Source organism: Hydra viridissima, unplaced genomic scaffold (assembly GCF_058129835.1).
Source record: "Hydra viridissima isolate aposymbiotic clone 2 unplaced genomic scaffold, HvirCarnegie_v1 scaffold_1, whole genome shotgun sequence".
In the NCBI taxonomy this organism is placed as follows: Eukaryota; Metazoa; Cnidaria; class Hydrozoa; order Anthoathecata; family Hydridae; genus Hydra; species Hydra viridissima.
In genome coordinates, this window is record NW_028324300.1 from 25,784,721 (window position 1) to 25,803,564 (window position 18,844).

General features: G+C 27.4%; 1 protein-coding gene across 2 annotated transcripts; it reads right to left on the reverse strand.

The window, feature by feature from the left end:
- Positions 1 to 478: 478 nt before the first annotated feature.
- On the reverse strand, positions 479 to 17,577 carry LOC145191926 (CCR4-NOT transcription complex subunit 3-like). 2 transcript variants are annotated; one of them, XM_090076835.1, is made up of 18 exons: positions 17,285 to 17,577; positions 13,944 to 14,083; positions 13,435 to 13,524; positions 13,235 to 13,295; positions 11,733 to 11,800; positions 11,299 to 11,325; positions 10,788 to 10,856; positions 10,385 to 10,453; positions 6,911 to 6,955; positions 3,532 to 3,579; positions 3,243 to 3,306; positions 3,029 to 3,153; positions 2,729 to 2,874; positions 2,352 to 2,614; positions 1,763 to 2,276; positions 1,312 to 1,444; positions 1,072 to 1,197; positions 479 to 977 (listed from the first exon to the last, which is right to left on the reverse strand). In XM_090076835.1, the coding sequence occupies exons 1-18, from the start codon at positions 17,307 to 17,309 to the stop codon at positions 879 to 881; spliced, it is 2,112 nt and encodes a 703-aa protein (XP_089932961.1). In that variant the 5' UTR covers positions 17,310 to 17,577; the 3' UTR covers positions 479 to 878. The 2 variants fall into 2 exon arrangements, with proteins under 2 accessions (XP_089932961.1, XP_089932960.1); XM_090076834.1 differs by having other exon boundaries at positions 13,944 to 14,086; positions 17,285 to 17,485.
- Between the last annotated feature and the right edge of the window lie 1,267 nt (positions 17,578 to 18,844).

An 18,844-nucleotide genomic window follows, 5' to 3' on the forward strand; every position in this document is an offset into this window, starting at 1 on the left:
CTAATCAAATATTATTTTCTTGAACTTTTGTATTTTACCCGTTAATTAGATCTAAAAATATTTTGACCGCTTCTCTTAGACTACAACTTTTTGACTTTCATTCGAAGCTAATTTTAAAAAATAAAAACATGAGGATTAATTTGTGGTTGCAGAATATGAAAAAAAATAAGTTGCTCGGGATCTTGTTCTATAAAAAGTTTTATCAGGTCATTGTTCTATGGCGAATACTTTAGCATATCAAACTCAATTCTTTATAACTTCAACACGAGTTATCTTGAAACAATGCTGATGCGCGTTAACCACATTGTTGCATGACACCATCCGTTTATACTCAAGAAGTTGTTTCAATAGTCTGTTTGAAGTCAATAATCTTTAACAGACTCTTAAAAAAAATACGACATCGACGGAATAATAAAACGCGTTTCAAAATATACTACGCAAAAAAAAAAAAAGATAATAATAAAAAGGAGAAGGAAAATAAACAACGAATTTTTATTTATACTTCATATTTACAACTGTGACAAACATGACGTCATATAATTACTCAATCGCTTTTATCATCGTTTTCCATTTCGTTTTTGCTCAATAATAAACGATTTGTTTCCACTCAGTAAGCATTTAAACGTTGCAGTTTTTAAGCATTTAACCGTCGAGTTTCTGCTTAGTTGATTATAGAAAGCGTGATCGTCAATGATTTGTGATCGAGAAAAAACAACCTATCCAAAAAATTCCTCTCCAAAAATAATCTTCATTTACCGAAGCGTAGAGATGGTAAAAAATATAAAATCAATGTCCTCTTTTCAAGATGGAATAGCTCCACGCAGCTCAAAATTTCGTTAAAACGAAACTATGCTTCATACCCTATTGCAGTAGCACTACTAGGGGAGGTCTTTGTCTTCAAGGAAACGATATTCAAAGGTGAAGCCATCTCTTTTACGTTGACTCCATTTTTCATAATCAAAGAATATGTAAGTACCCTTTAAAAATAAGAAATTACATTGCTTTTTTTGTTTTTTTTACCAATTCTAAATATAAAACAAGAAAAACTAGTTCAAATTAGAAAAGCTTTACCTCCTCAAACTCGTCCGTAATTCTCTTGGGTTCTTCATGGCGTTGAAACCACATCATATACTTGGTATGAAAACGCCATGATTGTTTTTTCAAAGCTTTTGCAGCTAAATACTGTGCTCGAGTACCCTATTAACGTAACCAAAGCAACACCAATGAAAAATAATAATAATAATAATAAAATGACGCTAACAATATAATCGATTTTTTTTCAAAATGAACTTAGACTCAACTGAAATTTACCTCTTGATAATAAAATATGAAAAATAATGTCTCTGTTGATAACCTCTGAAAAAACTCAATGGAGTCAATATTAGGTGGGGCTTGGTGAAGATGATAACTCGCAATCGGTACGGCGCTTCTTGAGATGTATGGTCTAAAAAAGCAAATACAAAAAAAGATTTTTCCAGATGTTTCTTTGAATTTACTATTTGTAGAAAACAAAGGGCAGGTCATGCAATCTTACAAAATACCTATTAATATGCAAATATCTTGCAGATGTTTAATCTTTATATATATTTTTTAAACCACGAACGAAAACAAAAAATTTTAACAAATGTTGGTTACCTCAATAATAAACCGGCCAGTTTTTTGTCAAGAGAATAAGAGAACATAATATACATGATAATATTATGAAAATTATACAAAAATACTGGGGTTATTTTTAAATTATACATTAAAAAGAAAAAATTACCTCATTCTCTCACTATCTTGCTTTTGTGGAAGATGATGATAAGAGGCATCAAGCAGTTTTAATTGATAAATACGTTCTTGAGTTAAAAGAACTGGTCCTAGAGGAGCAACGCCATGTACTGGCTGGAGACAAACTTCTTGCATCTCAGCTGTTACAGGTTTTTGAGAAATAACCGGAGTTTGATTAATTAATGTTCCAAATAAACTGCTTGCTTTCACATTAAAGTCTAAAGTTGGTTGGGGTTGCTGCTCTTCCATTTTATGTTGGGCAATTGAATGAAAAATATCACTAGTTTGTGGCTGAGAGAGAAGAGCAGATGATGATAGAGACATACTCGAATTTTGGCGTGTAGAAAAAGATACGCTAGCACTGGCTACACTGCTCATCAACTGCTCAATCGAATTGGTTGACGAAGAGTTATGCAAGGAATTTGTTGAAGCAGTTGTCTCAGGAAGGCTCTCAGCTTCATTCAAACTATTGCTTTTTCTCCAGTGTAGGTTACTTGTGCTCAAACCTTAAAATTCAAAACAAATTGCTGTAGCCACAACATCTGAGAATGTTTAGCCACATTTTAAGATAAAAGACTAACCTCGATCAGGGTACTTTATATTTTCCATTTGGTATCGCACAGCTCTTGCAGAATTCTGTTCAACACTTGTAATACTCTTATTGCTAGGACTTGAAGGCCTCGTATCTGTAACTGAGGACTGTGTTAAGACGGCAGCCACAGTGTTAGTAGAAGATGGAGTAGCAGGTGTTGCTTGTATTGTTGTAGTAAAAGAAGAATCATTTTTGCTATATAAGTTATATTCAATATCCAAATGATCGAGACCGTTAAGATGAGATTGTGAGCTTAAAAAAAAAAGAGAAATTAAGTTAAAAGTACTTGAAAAAAAAAAAAAACAAAAAAAAAAAAAAAAAAAAAAAACTCTTCAAAAGCATTAAAACAAAGATAAACAAACATACTCTTGCAATGTTGCAGAAGTTGCATCTAAGCTACTTGATGCATTATAATAGCCGCTGAACAGATTTCGTTTTGAAGGCGTTGAACTAGGACCACCATTGGATAGATTTAATAAAGAAGAGGATTTACTACTTTTAGGTGGTGATATCTAAAAAAAAATTGTTCAAAACAAATTATAAAATAAAAGAAACAAAGGAAAAAATAAAAGAAACAATTTATCAACAAATATTTCTTACTTTTGTAAGAAATACTTGTTACACTTTTTAAAACTAAGATAATCTTTTAGCATTTCAATAACTCACCATTATTAACTTTGAAGAAGGAGAACTAGTAATTCCTGAGAACCCAGAATTTATGGATGATGATGGTGAGGAATCTAAATCTTGATCTTCATCTTTGTCATTATCAAATTTAAGACTTGACTCCACTATAAATATTTTAAAATAGAATTAAAATAGAAATAAGAGTTAAATGGAGTGAGGAAAGAGTCTCAATTTAAAGAAAATACAAACTTACAATCGATTTCTGTTTCTAAGTCCAAATCATCATATATTCCTTCATCATCAACAAAATCAGGCTCCTAAATAAATTCAAAATCATCATATTCTAAGAACAAATACTCCATTTAATTTGGATGAAAAAAAATTGTTTGTAAGGTTTATTCATAATTTAAAAAACCTATAAAAAGTGATAAAACTATAACACCACTGTCAAAAATGGTAGCTGTTTCTGGATAAAAAGTCAATTGTTGTCCATTTCATAGAATCATATGTTTGAATATAACAAGTTAATTAAAAATATCTACCTGACAATTATCAATATAATACTCAACATCATCACGTACTTTATTTACCTAAAAAACAATAGTAAAATGTGCATGCAATATAATATAAATGTTAAACATTTTATCATTTGGATTGCTGTAAATTTTTAAAGTAAAAAGGTTAAAAGCTGATTCAAAACCTTTTATATAAATCTCTAAATCTCAATATATATATATATATATATATATATATATATATATATATATATATATATATATATATATATAAAATTATAATAGCTTTTATTACTTTATAAATATATTTGCCGAATTTGAAGATTTTTAGATTTACAATTCTTGGTCAGATCACAAATACTCTATAGAAATCAGGTTTAGAATCTATACTGGCTTCACTCTATATAGCCAGAGTGTTAAATATACCATCTAATCAAATAAAACAAAATTTAAATTTACTGCTCCAGGATAATTTTTACAGAATCCATAATTAAATTGCACATATCTGACTAAATCCCAAGATTATTCTGGCAAATTTAAGGCATTGTCTAAATTTCAGAGGATATTGAAAAAAGAGTTAACTATACTCAGCCTGTAAATAATTTGCGTCACATTTTTAAATCTCTGCACGCAAAGTTCTCTTAACTCTGCTCTAAAGCCTTTTAGTTTTTACTAACTTCAATAACTTAGATAAACCTCAGTCACCAGAAAAAAAACCCACTTTCTACTCAGGTTCTGTATTTTGAACTCCAACTATTGCAGTTCCTAATTTTAACTCCAAAACTCTTAGACAGTTATGTGCATTACAACTGAATATCTACTTACAATTTACTTAATAACTACAAGGAACATTTATTTTGCAATAGAATAACAGTAAAATACAATTCTGTTGAAGTAAAAGCTTTCATGAGATACAAGACACATTTTAAAAGCACAAAGAAAGAATTGTTATGGCCTCACACTAAAAAGTAAGGGTAAAATAGAATAGCTTTTTGTATTCCAAAGTAAATAACAACTACAAAATTGTTAAAGAATGTTACATATGGTTAGGTTAACAAATAAGAGTAGTTAATACTTGCTTAGTAGTTCATTCTGTAGAACTGCAAGAAAATCTAATTTTAATAGGATCTTAGCCAATTTTAGAATCCAATATAATGAAGGAATAATTTTATAAATAAAACATTCAAATGAACTATTAAGTTCATTAAGAATAATATTTTGCATTTCATTTTGTTATTATGTCATATATTATGCAACTATATCATATATTGTTATTATACCATACATTGTATTATTTTATTATATGTATGTTGCAGAATATCAATACTATTAAACAAAAAAAAATACCATAATAATAATACATAAAAATAATAATATATAAATATAAAAAAAAGATTTTTAAATTGAAGTCCTGTAACTCTTTATACAAAAATCTTAGCAAAAATACTTTCAACCAATTTACACAATACACAGCACCAATTCCATTACATTTTTCACAGTGTCATTGAAATTAGTGATAAATTAAGTTAATAATAATGATCAACAACAGGCTTTAAGAAACACCACACCAAATTCTAATGTTGACATTCCATGTCAAGTACTAGTAATTTCTAATGTTGACATTCCATGTCAAGCTGTCAAGAAACTTCTAATTTTGCCTACAAATTTGGTTGCAGCACTAGAATGTCAATGCTATTTGCAGCACTATAATATTTGCTAATGAAAATATATACACAATCGTGCAGTACAACCCTTACTTCAGCTACAGCTATCAATCGATGTAATTACTCAAACTGCCCAATCAGATGTATATATTTAAGTTGTGGTATTAAATAATATTTAGGTATAAATTTATATACTTATGAACTGTAAACTATTCTTATATACGTAACCAAACTGGATGTTTGATATTACAGTGCAAACAACAATTTTTGGGGAATTAATGGATTTGTTTACCATTTAAATATCTCTTTGACCTTACTTGTTTTTAGCTTTTTGAAGAAATTTTCCATATTTTCAAGTGAATAATTAAATTGACACACTAACACCCTTTTGCCTTCATACTGAATGTACAGGTATATACTGAATGTAAAGGTATCTTTTAACTTGCAAATTTTTATAGCTGGTTATACAGCCTCATTATTACTATACAAACTCACCATGTTGGTTCAGCGTATTTATTAAATAAAAAAAAAAATTTAACTGTTAAGAGTTTCTCCAAGAGCGCACACTATTATCTCACAACATTTGTTGTTTTGCATATTTTGTTTTGTAATCTTTACAAACTCACCATAGCTGGTTATAGAGCCTCATTATTACTATACAAACTCACCATGTTGGTTCAGCGTATTTATTAAATAAAAAAAAAAATTTAACTGTTAAGAGTTTCTCCAAGAGCGCACACTATTATCTCACAACATTTGTTGTTTTGCATATTTTATTTTGTAATCTTTACCCATACTTGAATAGAGGACAGGATAGATTTCTTTAGAGATTACCTAGATTCAATAATCAACAATATCAAGCTTATCTAGAGCTTATCAGAAGGACACTAACCACATTGATGTGATCCAAGTGGTAGTGTTGTGAGTGATAACAGCTATACACACTTCAGTTCTCTGGGAGCCAACCTTTATGCCAGATGTATAGCATAAGAAACACCATACATTTGTATAGCATATCAAATATCTTAACATCAACATGTATTACAATTAGTTCAAACAAGCTACATCAAAGCTAGAAAATAACAACACATCTGCCAGTTCATAATTATCTACATGAAGAACTGGTTTAGAGCTCCAAACAATTCAGATAATTTTAAAATTTATCAAGTGATTTGCTCTGTTTGACAAATAAGTGGCAGATATCACACTAAAATATGAGAAAACCATAATTCAGAAGAGCTGTTTCAAAGTCAACTACAGAATTCCAGGAAAAAACTTTGACCATGATTCTGTTACAGAAAGATGGAGGAATATAACAATTGCACTTACTGATTAGCCAATAATATAGCCAATGTCAATGTTAAGCAGAAATTAGCAAGTATGAAAATTTTAAATGACTTTATGGAACGTGCCATCAAGTTACTCAAAAAGAAAAATGAAATTAAATACGACTTCAAATGTAATAACTTTTTTTATTACTTAAAAGCATTTTGCATATCTCTCAAACTCTTAGCAATGGGGTACATTATTATTTCTTAGCAAAGGGCTACATTTTACATTTATGTACAAATATTGCTGGTTCCTAACCATACCAAAATTGCAGATGGCCCAATAGAAAATTAAACTAAAGAAAAATGTATATATTATATACATGTGATATATATATATTACATAAATATTTTGAATACTATGTACATATAATAAGTAATAACATATATGCAAAATAATAGAAAATTACTTACAGCATCAACTTCTAATGAATGGTTGTCTAGTAGCCTTAGGATATGCTAAAATTAACAAACCTTTTGCATCTCAATTTAAATTTATTCAAAAATATTTCACTACAATAAAACATACAAATAAACTTCAAAAATGCTGTTAATCATAAAATAAACTATCTGCTGCAATATTTTTGTCCACATCTAGTCAGTGGGTCTTAAACAAAAAAAGTTATAAAAAGAACATTTTTTTAAATAATAGTCTTTGTGCAGTTAGATTGCTGAAAGTTTCATTTCAAAGAGTGCATTTTTCTCAAAGAGTGAAATAATACAGTAGAACTGTCGACTGACCAGAGTTTTAGATTAATATACATAAAAATCTCCAATTATCTCCTCGAGCATCTGTTCGCAACTGTCCTATTGCAAAACTAAAATGCAAGACACTTACAACACAATGTGTACAAAGTATGACATCAGACCAGAAAAAAAGTATTACTTAAACAAAAGAGTTACTACACCTGTAAAAGATACTTCATCTACAAATTATACCACCTTTTATTACTCATGTTAATTAAACAACACAATTCTCACGTCAACAACATTCTTCAAATATCTTATAAAACCAACATTTTAATTGGTTGTTCATGATCATCTAAAACTTCTAATTTTGATTATTTTGGTGTAGATCAAGTTTAACATGAACATAAACTTTTATCTAGTTACTATTTTTCTATCATTTTATTTGCTCTTTTTATATATTATTTTCTATTCTCCCTCAAACACCAACAGGATCTCTCATACTTTATTCCATTATTCTATTCTCTCTCAAACACCAAAAGGTGTTTGTTATAAAATTACAATATGATTTCAAACGATGGGATTATATGCTATAATTTTTGCTGATGGGCTGGGAAAACCAATTCTGGCACTTTATAATTCCAAAAAAACGAATGAGAAAAAGGTTGATGGTAAGCAGCTATTTCATAAATATTCATTTCACCCTATAGAATGGTCGTCCTTACCAATAAAATTTGAATGCCTAATTTTATAATTTACTACTTTGATGATATAGACAAAATGCTTTCTCATCCAACTTTTACTTCTTGATTATTTGGTTATCTGTGGAATGAATCTCAATAATAGAATTTGTTACTTCATACTTCTCAATAGACTTTGCAGTTCCCAAGGCTTTATTGAAGATTTAAGCTAAAACAAAGAGGTGTCCCTCTGAATTATATTCTTTTTCTGTAAAGGAGACAATAAGCAAGCAATACTTTATAAAAAATGAAATAACGTAAAACTTGCAGAGAAGCATTTGGATGCTAACACAAACTAAAAGGTGATGTAAGCTTTTTGAAATAGAATTAAAATCATAAAGTTAATGATCAATAGATTGGTCATAAAATAGATTTTCTATTCACATAAACCAGAAAAGACTAGAAAGATTTCAATTGCAATGTCCTTTTGAATATATTGGTGCCAAAATATGGAAACCAAAAATTAGTATTTCAGTAATATCTCTTCACAAGGTATTATTAGATTATGAGATATTCCTACATTAAAACTGGAATAATTAATAATACTCCTCCAGTTTGTACTTTAACTTACTTTGTACTTATGCAAGTTTATCTACTATACAAATAGTTTTATTCAAACAGGATATTGATGTTGCTGCTTAAAAAGGTTTTAAGCTGTATTTAATCGATAAAGATTTACAGTTATTTGGTCCAACTAAACATCATAGTTTAAAGATTTATTTGTACTAAATGAATTCCGGTCAGTCAACAATTGCCTAGTATTGGATAATATACAATTTTTATTTTTGATTCCTAATCTGATACTTGTTATTTGTGTGTGTGTGTGCGTGTGCGTGCGTGTGTACAAAACTATATTAGTTTAACTTGAGCTCTGCTTATTGATGCACTAATCTCCTTTTAAACCGAATTTTAATGTGAAACAAATATTTTACGTTTTTCTTGAATGTTTTATATACAAATTTCAAAACAAAAAAAATAAAATAAACAGGTGCATAATTGATTTTTTTTTTGCATGATGGGAAAAACATTTCTTTACAACTGAAACTTGTGACTTTGATATGTCAAATGATATGACTATATAATTTAATAGTTTTTTACAAAATTAAAAAAACTAAATAAAAAGTAATAAAAGAGAGTATAGGATTTAATTTGAATACACAATTTCATTTTCTCAATTTAAACTGTTAATACTAATAACTTTATCAATTAATGTTAATTTGTTTGTTTTCTATAAAATATGGTTTAAAAAAACCAATCTTAATATGTTTAGTCACATTAAAGGATAATTATGATTTTAAGAAGATTTGAAAGTTAATATAAAATTGAGTCAAAAAAAGGCAACAGAGCCAGATATGAAACAATCTAAAAATTAAGAAGACAAATAATGAAAAGCCAAAAAAACATGCCATCAGGACAGCTTCATATTTTATCAAGAGCCAATCTTAGATTACTGCAAACTTACAAAAAGCTTTAATAATAACTCTAAAAAATCTATTTCTTCAAACGCAGTAACAAACATTTAACTTAGGAAAAAATATTGGTTTAAATGCAACTGTTAGACAATCAATGTTGACTCCCAGAGACAGATTAAGCCAGTGTAAAGAAGATAATTATTTGCTTTTTAGGGAAAGTGGAAAAGAAAAAAAAAAAAAGTTTTAGTGATTAGAGTAATTAATTTTGAAGTAACAAACAAAACAAACATGAGTAAAAAAAAAAAGGTTTTACTGCCCCAAGCAGCTTATTCATCAAATTTAAATTCAATTAAACTATTTTGGATTGAGTGAAAAAATAACAACCTATTTTGCATAAATTGGATAGCAAATCTGAATTAAGATCCAGAAGCCATTTTGAAAAGAGCCTTAACCAAATTTTGCAACAATTGATACAAAAGTTAAAGCAAATAACAACATAAACAAGAGAAATATTTAAAAAACTTATAATTTTCTTCTTGTTTATGTTATTGTACTTACTTTGGTTGTTTGTAGTTTTGTCTTGGTCCTTAGATAGTCAAGATAAATTTCTTTTTTAGGATTTTAGCAAGATTCTTCTTTCAAGTAATTTTTTTTAAAAAGCTAATATTCTCATAGGATCACTCTAATGGTAATTTGAATAAATTTTGAAGAAAAAATCTTGATGTGCTTATTTTTATTGAAAGCACAATTTAGGTGAATACACTATTTGCAATGACCTTTATATTTATAATATTTGTGTTTTGTAATATTCTTACAAACGCAAGTATTATAATTGATTGATTGACAACTCAGTTGTTTCAAGAATGTTAATTATTTTCTGAACACTTCTTTTTTAAATACCTAATGACATTAAAGATTAATAATAATCAATAGGAATCAATTTAAATCTATTATCAAGATACGTAACCATAATATTCAAATTAGATTACAACATATGGTAATTAGATTTCAGCATATGGTAGTTGATTTAAACAACAAAAACTACCAACCTCCAACTGGGAGATATGATATCTATGTTTGTCTATTCTTTCAGCAAGCTCATCTACTCTATCTTGCTTCTAAAAAAAATATTTTAAAAGAGCTTGAATAAAAAACTTCTCCAATTTAGACTTAAACAGTATTTCTTTTAAAAGTATGTGACAAACTGTGACAAATAACAAGTCAACCAATCACTTTTATTCTCAAAATATATTTGACTTGCTAAAAAGGATATACTCTTTTTAATTATGTTTACATTATTCAATATTACTATAAATATATTTAAACTTGATATTATTCAAATTTAATTCAATGTAATTAATTTTTTATTATACTTTAAAAATGGCGTTTAAAAGCAAGAGAAACTATAACTTTTGTTCATAAAAACAAAAAAAAAATTAAAAATTAACAAACATCCTTGTCCAGTTTCTTTTTCTTTGATCCTGCATATAAAGCTTCACATTGAGATTCACATGCATCAATCTAGAGAAAATCTTTTTTTGCAATAAGTGATTTAATGACTCGCTCACAAATAAAACTTTATACTCAAGTGCGTACAAGTATAGTTACAAGTTTGCATTTTTTCTTTGATATTTTAAATTATTTTTATTAAATGTTTTTATGTTCATTTACCTTGTTAAGAATTAATTCTTATCAAGCATTTAGTAAAGTTTAGTTCGGAAGTTAGTATTAAGATTAGCTTTGGAGATTGGTACCAAACTTATTTTTTACTGAATGATAAAGAACAAGTTTAAAAAAAAGCCACTACAATTGGAAACACACATTTATTTTTTAGAAAAGTTTGCGGTTAAACTTTTTACATGTCATGTTTTACGTGTCATGTTTAAAACGTTTAACTCTTATTTTAATTATTGGAATGATTCAGAATATTTTCTATGAGTGTTTTACTTACAAAATCATTTACCTGGAAATCTAAATTCTTTAAGGCTTCCTAAACAAAAAGAAAATCTCATAATAAAATTGATCGGAAATTTTAGACTTTGTACATTTATAATTTTGAAAAAAGGCAGTCGTGTAACCTTAGATATTCTCCAAATAATACTAAAGAATTATAATTCTCAAAATAAAATTTATTTGAAACAGTTGGACTCATATCCACATTAGTCCATCAGAGTAATAAAAAATGTTTTTATAAAATCATGTTAATACAAAAAGGGAATAAGTGCCTTCTCTTCCTTGCATCAAATATTTGAGTGATAAAATTTCTTTAAATCTAATTCTTTCTTAACAATATTTCTTAGTACATTTTACAGCATAAAAAATATTTCTTTATATTTAAATTTGAATTATTTTACTGGAGTAAACACTGAACCTAAAAAAATGATGATTATCACTTACATTTAGCCAATCTCTACAGCGTTCAAACTCTTTTGTTTCTGGGTCTATCTTAAATGCCTGACCAAGACCTAAAAAAATGACCATTAATTATCTATGTTACTTAATAAAATCAAACTGAAGTTCTAGAAAAATTTATTAAAGCATCATTTACAAAATCTTTGCATCAATATAATATTTTTTCATTTGATTTAATGACTTTCTTTAAAAAAACAAGCGCAAGCATTGTCTTATGTAAAAACTGCATGGATTATATTAGTAAACTATGAGTTTTATATCAGTTGCAGCTATTGACCTTTTATTTAAATGGCTTTTAATCCTTAGTGATATTGTCTTGGTAAATTCCTATTTACAAATTCTTTGTACATAGGATTTAGAATACTTATTACTAGATTTAAATGACTTTTATATCAGTTGCACCTATTGACCTTTTATTTAAATATCCTTTAATCCTTAAGTAATATTTTGGTGAATTCAGATTTACAAATTATTTGAATATAGCATTTAGAATACTTCAAAATGCAGAATCAGGAGGTTACAGGAAATATTTCTACACAATTTAAAACCAATTTTTTTTTTTTTTTGCATCACCCAGTTAAATAGTTGTGTAATGTTCAGTAAGACCTTTTAATCTTTGTAAATCTTTTGATTGGGTGATTTTGTTGACTAAATCTTAAGTTCATGATGTTTCCTACATTGCAATTATACAAATTGAAGACACTTTAAAAGTATAGAAAATATTTCAAATGAAACTGAGACCATTTGCTTCAAAAAGAATTATGACTATTAACTTCTGATAATTATTAATTTACAATTTATAAATTGTTAATTTAAAATTATAACATCATATTTTGTTAATTGAGTTGAACCAGAAGAACCTACTACACTTGGAATTAAAAACATTTTAATGGTTTTGCAAAAATTAAAACTAATGTTCAGAGTTTCAATTAAAACGAAAATAAAGTTATTTAATTATAAATTAAAACTAATTTTTCTTTAGTAAAAGAAAAACAATGAATATTTTTGTTACATGGTCAGGGTTCTGCTTGGCATCAGCTTAAATCAAACTTAAATTGAAAGTGTGAAGTAATAGTTAAAAACTATTGATTTTAAAAACAAAAAATCTCTTTTTTGTTTTTAAAATAAGTTATAGTAATATTAAATTTTAAAAGAATTTATTAATTGAAAATAAAAAATTTTTTATTAAAAATTTGATTTTATATTTTAAAAAATCACATGAAAATTTTTTTTGTTTTGTTTAAATAGATCAATCTTAACATAAAACTTTCTTAACTAAAATATTTCTAGATTAAAAACATAAAATTTGTTCCTCAGTCACATTATTGGTCAAATGAACATAAATTTTCTTTTTTAGCAGGTTAAGCTACTAATTTCTTTTTTTAACATAATTTTTAGTTGGGAGCATGAAAGCAGACAAAGAATCATTTATTTGTAATTCCTAAACATCTACTGTGCATCACTTTTTAAAAAACACTTTAAAATACCTTCTTTAGAATATGCTTTTGTCTTTGTTTCTTTTTCTACAATTCTAAATCTTTCCATTTGCTAGTTTAAGAAAATATTTGAAAGATTAATACTCAGTTTTACTATTTGATAAATATACAAACTAAGAAAATACTTCAGCTATTCGAGACATTACGCATAAACATATGGCATTATATATCTATATCTTGATAATACAAACCAATTCAATTAGTTTTCTGTTGTCTCGCAAAATTTCTTTGTCTTTGACATCACTTGAAGTTGCCCAAGTTTTTATTTGTTCTCTAAGTCTCTGGAAAAATAAATTCATTAAATCATTACTATCAAGATACAGTCAAACTATTATAATTATAATCGCATAAACTATATAATAACATAAATTATCAATATTAACTTATAATCGCATAATTATAATCATATAAATTATAACCATGTGATTAACAGTGAGATCACTGTAACAATTATAATGTGGGATAGGGTAGATACAGCAGAATTTGTCCTTCATTTCTACTAAGACATACTATAACTAGAACTTCATTGCGAACAAGATATACTTTAATCAGCCCTTTAATTAAATTTGTTTAAGAAACTATTTTCTAAAACTAAAATAAAAGTTAATATTGATACAATATTTATAAACATTTGTTGCAAATTATTTATAGAATAAAAATATTCAAATATTGTTGCAAACTATTTATAGAATTTGAAAACCTGCAATTTTTTTATTTCTCTTTTTAGTTCAGCTTCATATTTCTCTTTTTGATTCAAATTTGTTGCGTTTTGAACTTTTTGCCAAATTTCTTCAAATGCTTCAGCACCTTCACTGACTTTCTTTAAACACCGTTCCACTTCTCCTAAGTAAAATATCATAAATCAAAATTTGCAACACAAACACAAAAACTTTGAAAAGCATTACACTATTTGCCTTTTTTTAATCACTTTTTGTTTTGTAACTATGAAGATAACTGAAGTTTATCTTTCTAATGTGGTATTTTACAACATTTACTACCAACGTTCAGTAAAGTTAAACAGATCATAATGATGACTACTAAATTTATGTCATTTTTGTATTATTTAAGCAATTTTTACAATTTATTTTACAAGATTTATTTTATTTGAATAATTTTAAATCAATATTTAAAATATTCACAAAACTTTAAGAGGTTCTCAACACTGAACAGACATGAGATGACAAAACTATCAAAAAGCTTTCAAAAATATCTGAAAATTGCACAAAAAATAAAAAACCAACTGCAGTGTTTGAACTATGAAACAACATCTTATCAAAAAATGATAAAAAAAGAAGTATTTTTATCTTTATGCTACTGTAGATGCATAACTACATTACCAACAAAAAGTTTGAGGCAGTATATGTGAAAATTGTATTATATTATTTTTTTGATAATGCTATCTCAATATTTTGCTTGTAGAATTTGAATTGCATTGATATTGCCATATAAAGTAAAACTATAGTTAACTATAATTTGTAAATTGTGTTGATAATTTTAAGTTTACATTTAAGCTACTCATTTTTCTTTTAAACATGTTATTAACATAAAAAGTCTTGTTTTTCAACCAGGTTCTTCAATTAGGAAGTTAGAAATTTCTTAGAATTTGTTTTCATGTTGCAAAATTTTACAATCCAAAGGAAATGGGTAAAAGTAAGGAACTAATTGTGACAGAGAGAAAGAATACTTGTTTTTGGGGAGAAGGCTATTCCCAAGTCCAAATTTCAAAGAGGTTTAAGGTTTCTCAATGCTGTATACAGAGAACATTACAACGGTTCTAGCAAAGCGGATCATATAAAAGTAAAAAATGATCAGAAAGACCCCAATACAACTAATTCAATGAAGTACCAGTCCACAGTAAAGAATAATTTAAAGAAATCCAGACTTCTTGCCAGAGTGGTAGCTAGAAGGCCACTACTGTGTTAACAAAACAAACAATTAAACTGGGCAGAACTACATCAATATTGGACAACACAAGAATGGAATCAAGTTCTTTGGACCAATGAGTCAAAAGTCCTAATATTTAGTTCCAAATACAGAATATTTGTAAGAAGATTTCCCAGAAAAAGATACTCTGAGAAGTATCTGGTATCTACAGGTAAACATGATTAGAAGACTTGCAGCAATAATAAACTTTTAAAATTATGGAGTGGCCACTGCAGTCTCTGCCGTGTGAATAATTGACTAGAAAAGTGAGGCAACTGCTACCATCAAACAACCTTAAGAATATCTTGCAAACTTCCTGGAGTGGATTACACAACCTGTAAAATTACAAAAATTAACTAACAGGGTGCCCAGGATCCACAGAGCCGTTATTAAAAATCGAGGTGGATATTTGGACAAATCAAAAACATGGTTTAATGATAAAAAGGATATAATACCCAGTCACAGTTAATTAAGTTAATATATTAAGTTATCTTATTTTAAAAGTTGCTTTATAGCTTATAACAAAAAAGATTGTATAACCATTAACTTATATTTATATTCAAACCTATACTTTTTTTAAACAAGTTATTGTCTATTAATTTGCCACCTGGCTCAAATGTTTTGTCAGTAGTGTACATACATACAAACTTACAGACATGCTTATATGCATACATACATGTATGATGAAAAAAGGTGAGCTGCACACTTCTTTCAAATATAAGCTCTTATTTTAAAAAAAAAAACACTAAGAATTTTGTTTATTCTGGTAAATTCTTTCAATGAGGTTAAATTTAAAAATTTTCTTTAAGAGGATCATTCATAATTATGCCTTTATCTTTTTTTAACTTAAAAACTTCTTGTTCAAAAACAATACTTTAATATTAAAGCCTATTTTCTGAGTTTATTTACTGTCACAATCAGCTGCTTTAGTTCCATTATCTAAATCATTGGTTATTAATGGTTAAAGTAAATATTGAAGAAAACATTCAAGATGCCTTCTAACTACTTTTATTGATAGTTGTCTCTTTCAATAATGTACATAGATGCATTGCAATGCTCTATGACATTTCGGATCATTTTCAACATTGTTATGAGAGAAAATTTAAAATCTATAGCCATGGTCTGAGATTCATTTTTTGCATGTTTAACTTCTTTGCTGTTTATTATAACCACAATACCAAATAGTAATCTAAGCTTTAGAGTGAAACTGCAAATCATAAAAAACACAATTAAATCCTATTATATAAACTATACCATTATCATTAAACATATATCATACTGTTGCTAAAAAAAAATATCCTTTTTTCACTAAAATATTTCAAAGAAGATAATGACAACTTTAGTTGTTCAATCCAGAACTCTAGAGAATGGCTTCTGATTATATAATCCTAAAATGTTTATGTATTTGGATTTAACACTGTTTTATGATAATTACTGTTATAAATGCTATCATGTAACAAAAATTCATTTCTTTTACATTCATATATACACTTTCAATACTTTTATATTTACAGATTGCCAATTTACAGGATGAAACTAATTTTGTTAAATGAAATAAAATATTTTAATATGCAGTATGCCTACTTTAATGTTACTCAATATTTTTGGAGTTTTGATATTTTGTACTATTGTAATTAACTACTTGTCTAGTTTTATTTTTATAATCATGTTTCACACATCCATCAAACATGAGTGAAAAGCACAATGATGATTTATAAAGAATGGTACTGAGTTAATAAGTTGAGTATAATATGGTGCTGTTTAGCTACACACAGACAGGTTAAATAGTAATATATCATACTCAACTCATATATCATCATTTCAGCTAATAAACCTCACTAAAAACCACATGGCACTATATAAAACCAACTAACCATTCTAAAATAACATAGAGACTTCTTAATCTCTTAAGTTTGATAGGTCTCTCCAGATTAACCTTGACTTATGAAGTAGACATTGTAATTTAATGACTTGGGACTGATTTAAAATTCACTTTTTAAATTTACCTCTGATTTATATACATATGTATGAGAGTGATGATGCGCATAGCCTTTTTCTTAATAAAGTGATGTGTAATTTAAAACAAAAAATGCAAAGAATATATCTTGAAGAACAGACCTTGGAGTTTCCTTCGATCAGCCATACCATTTATTGCACATTTATTAAAGCATAATTGAAACTAAAAGAAATTTGTAATAAGTGACAGTGTAATGTGGGGAAAATCTGAAATGGATAGTTACACAGCAGACCGACTCTGTAATCGTCTATATTCTTTTCAAATGCAAATGTTTGCGCGAAGTCGGCTATCCACGCATGCGTGTGAGGTCATTAGCACAACGGTACTTACTCTGGATGATAAGTTCTTGCTTCTTTTTTATCGGTCCACGTTTGTTTTTTTTTTTAAACCTTAAATATCAATATTTTTATTTTAATCAAGAAAAAAATTTCATCTTTAAATTTGATACTTAAACATAAGAGTAATAACAACACTTTGATAGAAAATTTTTTGAAATAAAAGAAGTTTGTGTTCTTGATATTACTTCATACCCACAGACCTTTCTAACAATAAGTTAACATGAGAAATAACAGCAACGTAATCAATAATTACGATAAGATACAGCAACTACTACAACAACTCTTACAACTACTAAATTAACACATAAAACAGCAGAACAAAAAAAAACAAAAAAAAAACAGCAAGTATACCAAAAAGGATTTAAGCTGAAATATGTAAATGCAACGAATGGTCATTTAAACAATGTATATTTGATTATTATTGCATTATTTCTTTCCAATAAATGAAAAACGCACATTAATTATTTAAAAAAATATCGGTACACATTGTCTGTAAAAAATCAAAGTTAATGTACAGCCGTTCCCGAGCAAACCCCTTTGGGGGATTGCAATACAAAGGATATAGCAAGTTTCTTCCAATTGAAATTTTATAGATTTTGATTAAATAACAATAATAATTATAATAAAACAACCCTCAACTTTCAACAAAGTTTTAAATTTTTTAATTGTATTTTCATGAACGAGGCAAAGAAAACTAAAACGAAAGGATATGCTTTCCTAGTATAACGGAAGATCTGAATTGAAGACATTTAAAGTGAATTAAAGTCATTTAAACACGTGTTCTGCACAAAATGGTTTCAATTTTGCAAACCTAAATATTTTTTTCTATTAAAGAGATTTCTTCTTAGTAAGAATTTTCTGACATAAGAAGAAGAAAACAAACATAAATCATGGATGGGGGATATGGGAGGGCTAGTAATAAACACTAAGTCGAATGTAACCGCTGATAATACTGTGAGTATTAATATGATGTTTAAAGAGACGAATTTAGAAAAGCTTAATAATAGTTAATCGAACCGTTAAAAACTTTTAAAATGGTATGCCAAGTGCTACGTCATTTAAAGATAATTTATCTTTAAGGAAAAATTCCTGAACACATCTGAGTTTACGTTATGTTGGTTTGAAAAATATCTGCACAATACTTGACAAGTTTGTTCACACTTACATTACGAATTGTAGCTTAACATTTTTTTGTAGACATTCTGAAATTAAATAATTTAAACACTTTCAACAATTAGAAGCTAACATATTTACCACAACTAAATCGAACATAACGCCCTTTAAATAATTCGGAGGTTTGCACTTTCGGAGATTTTTTGGTAT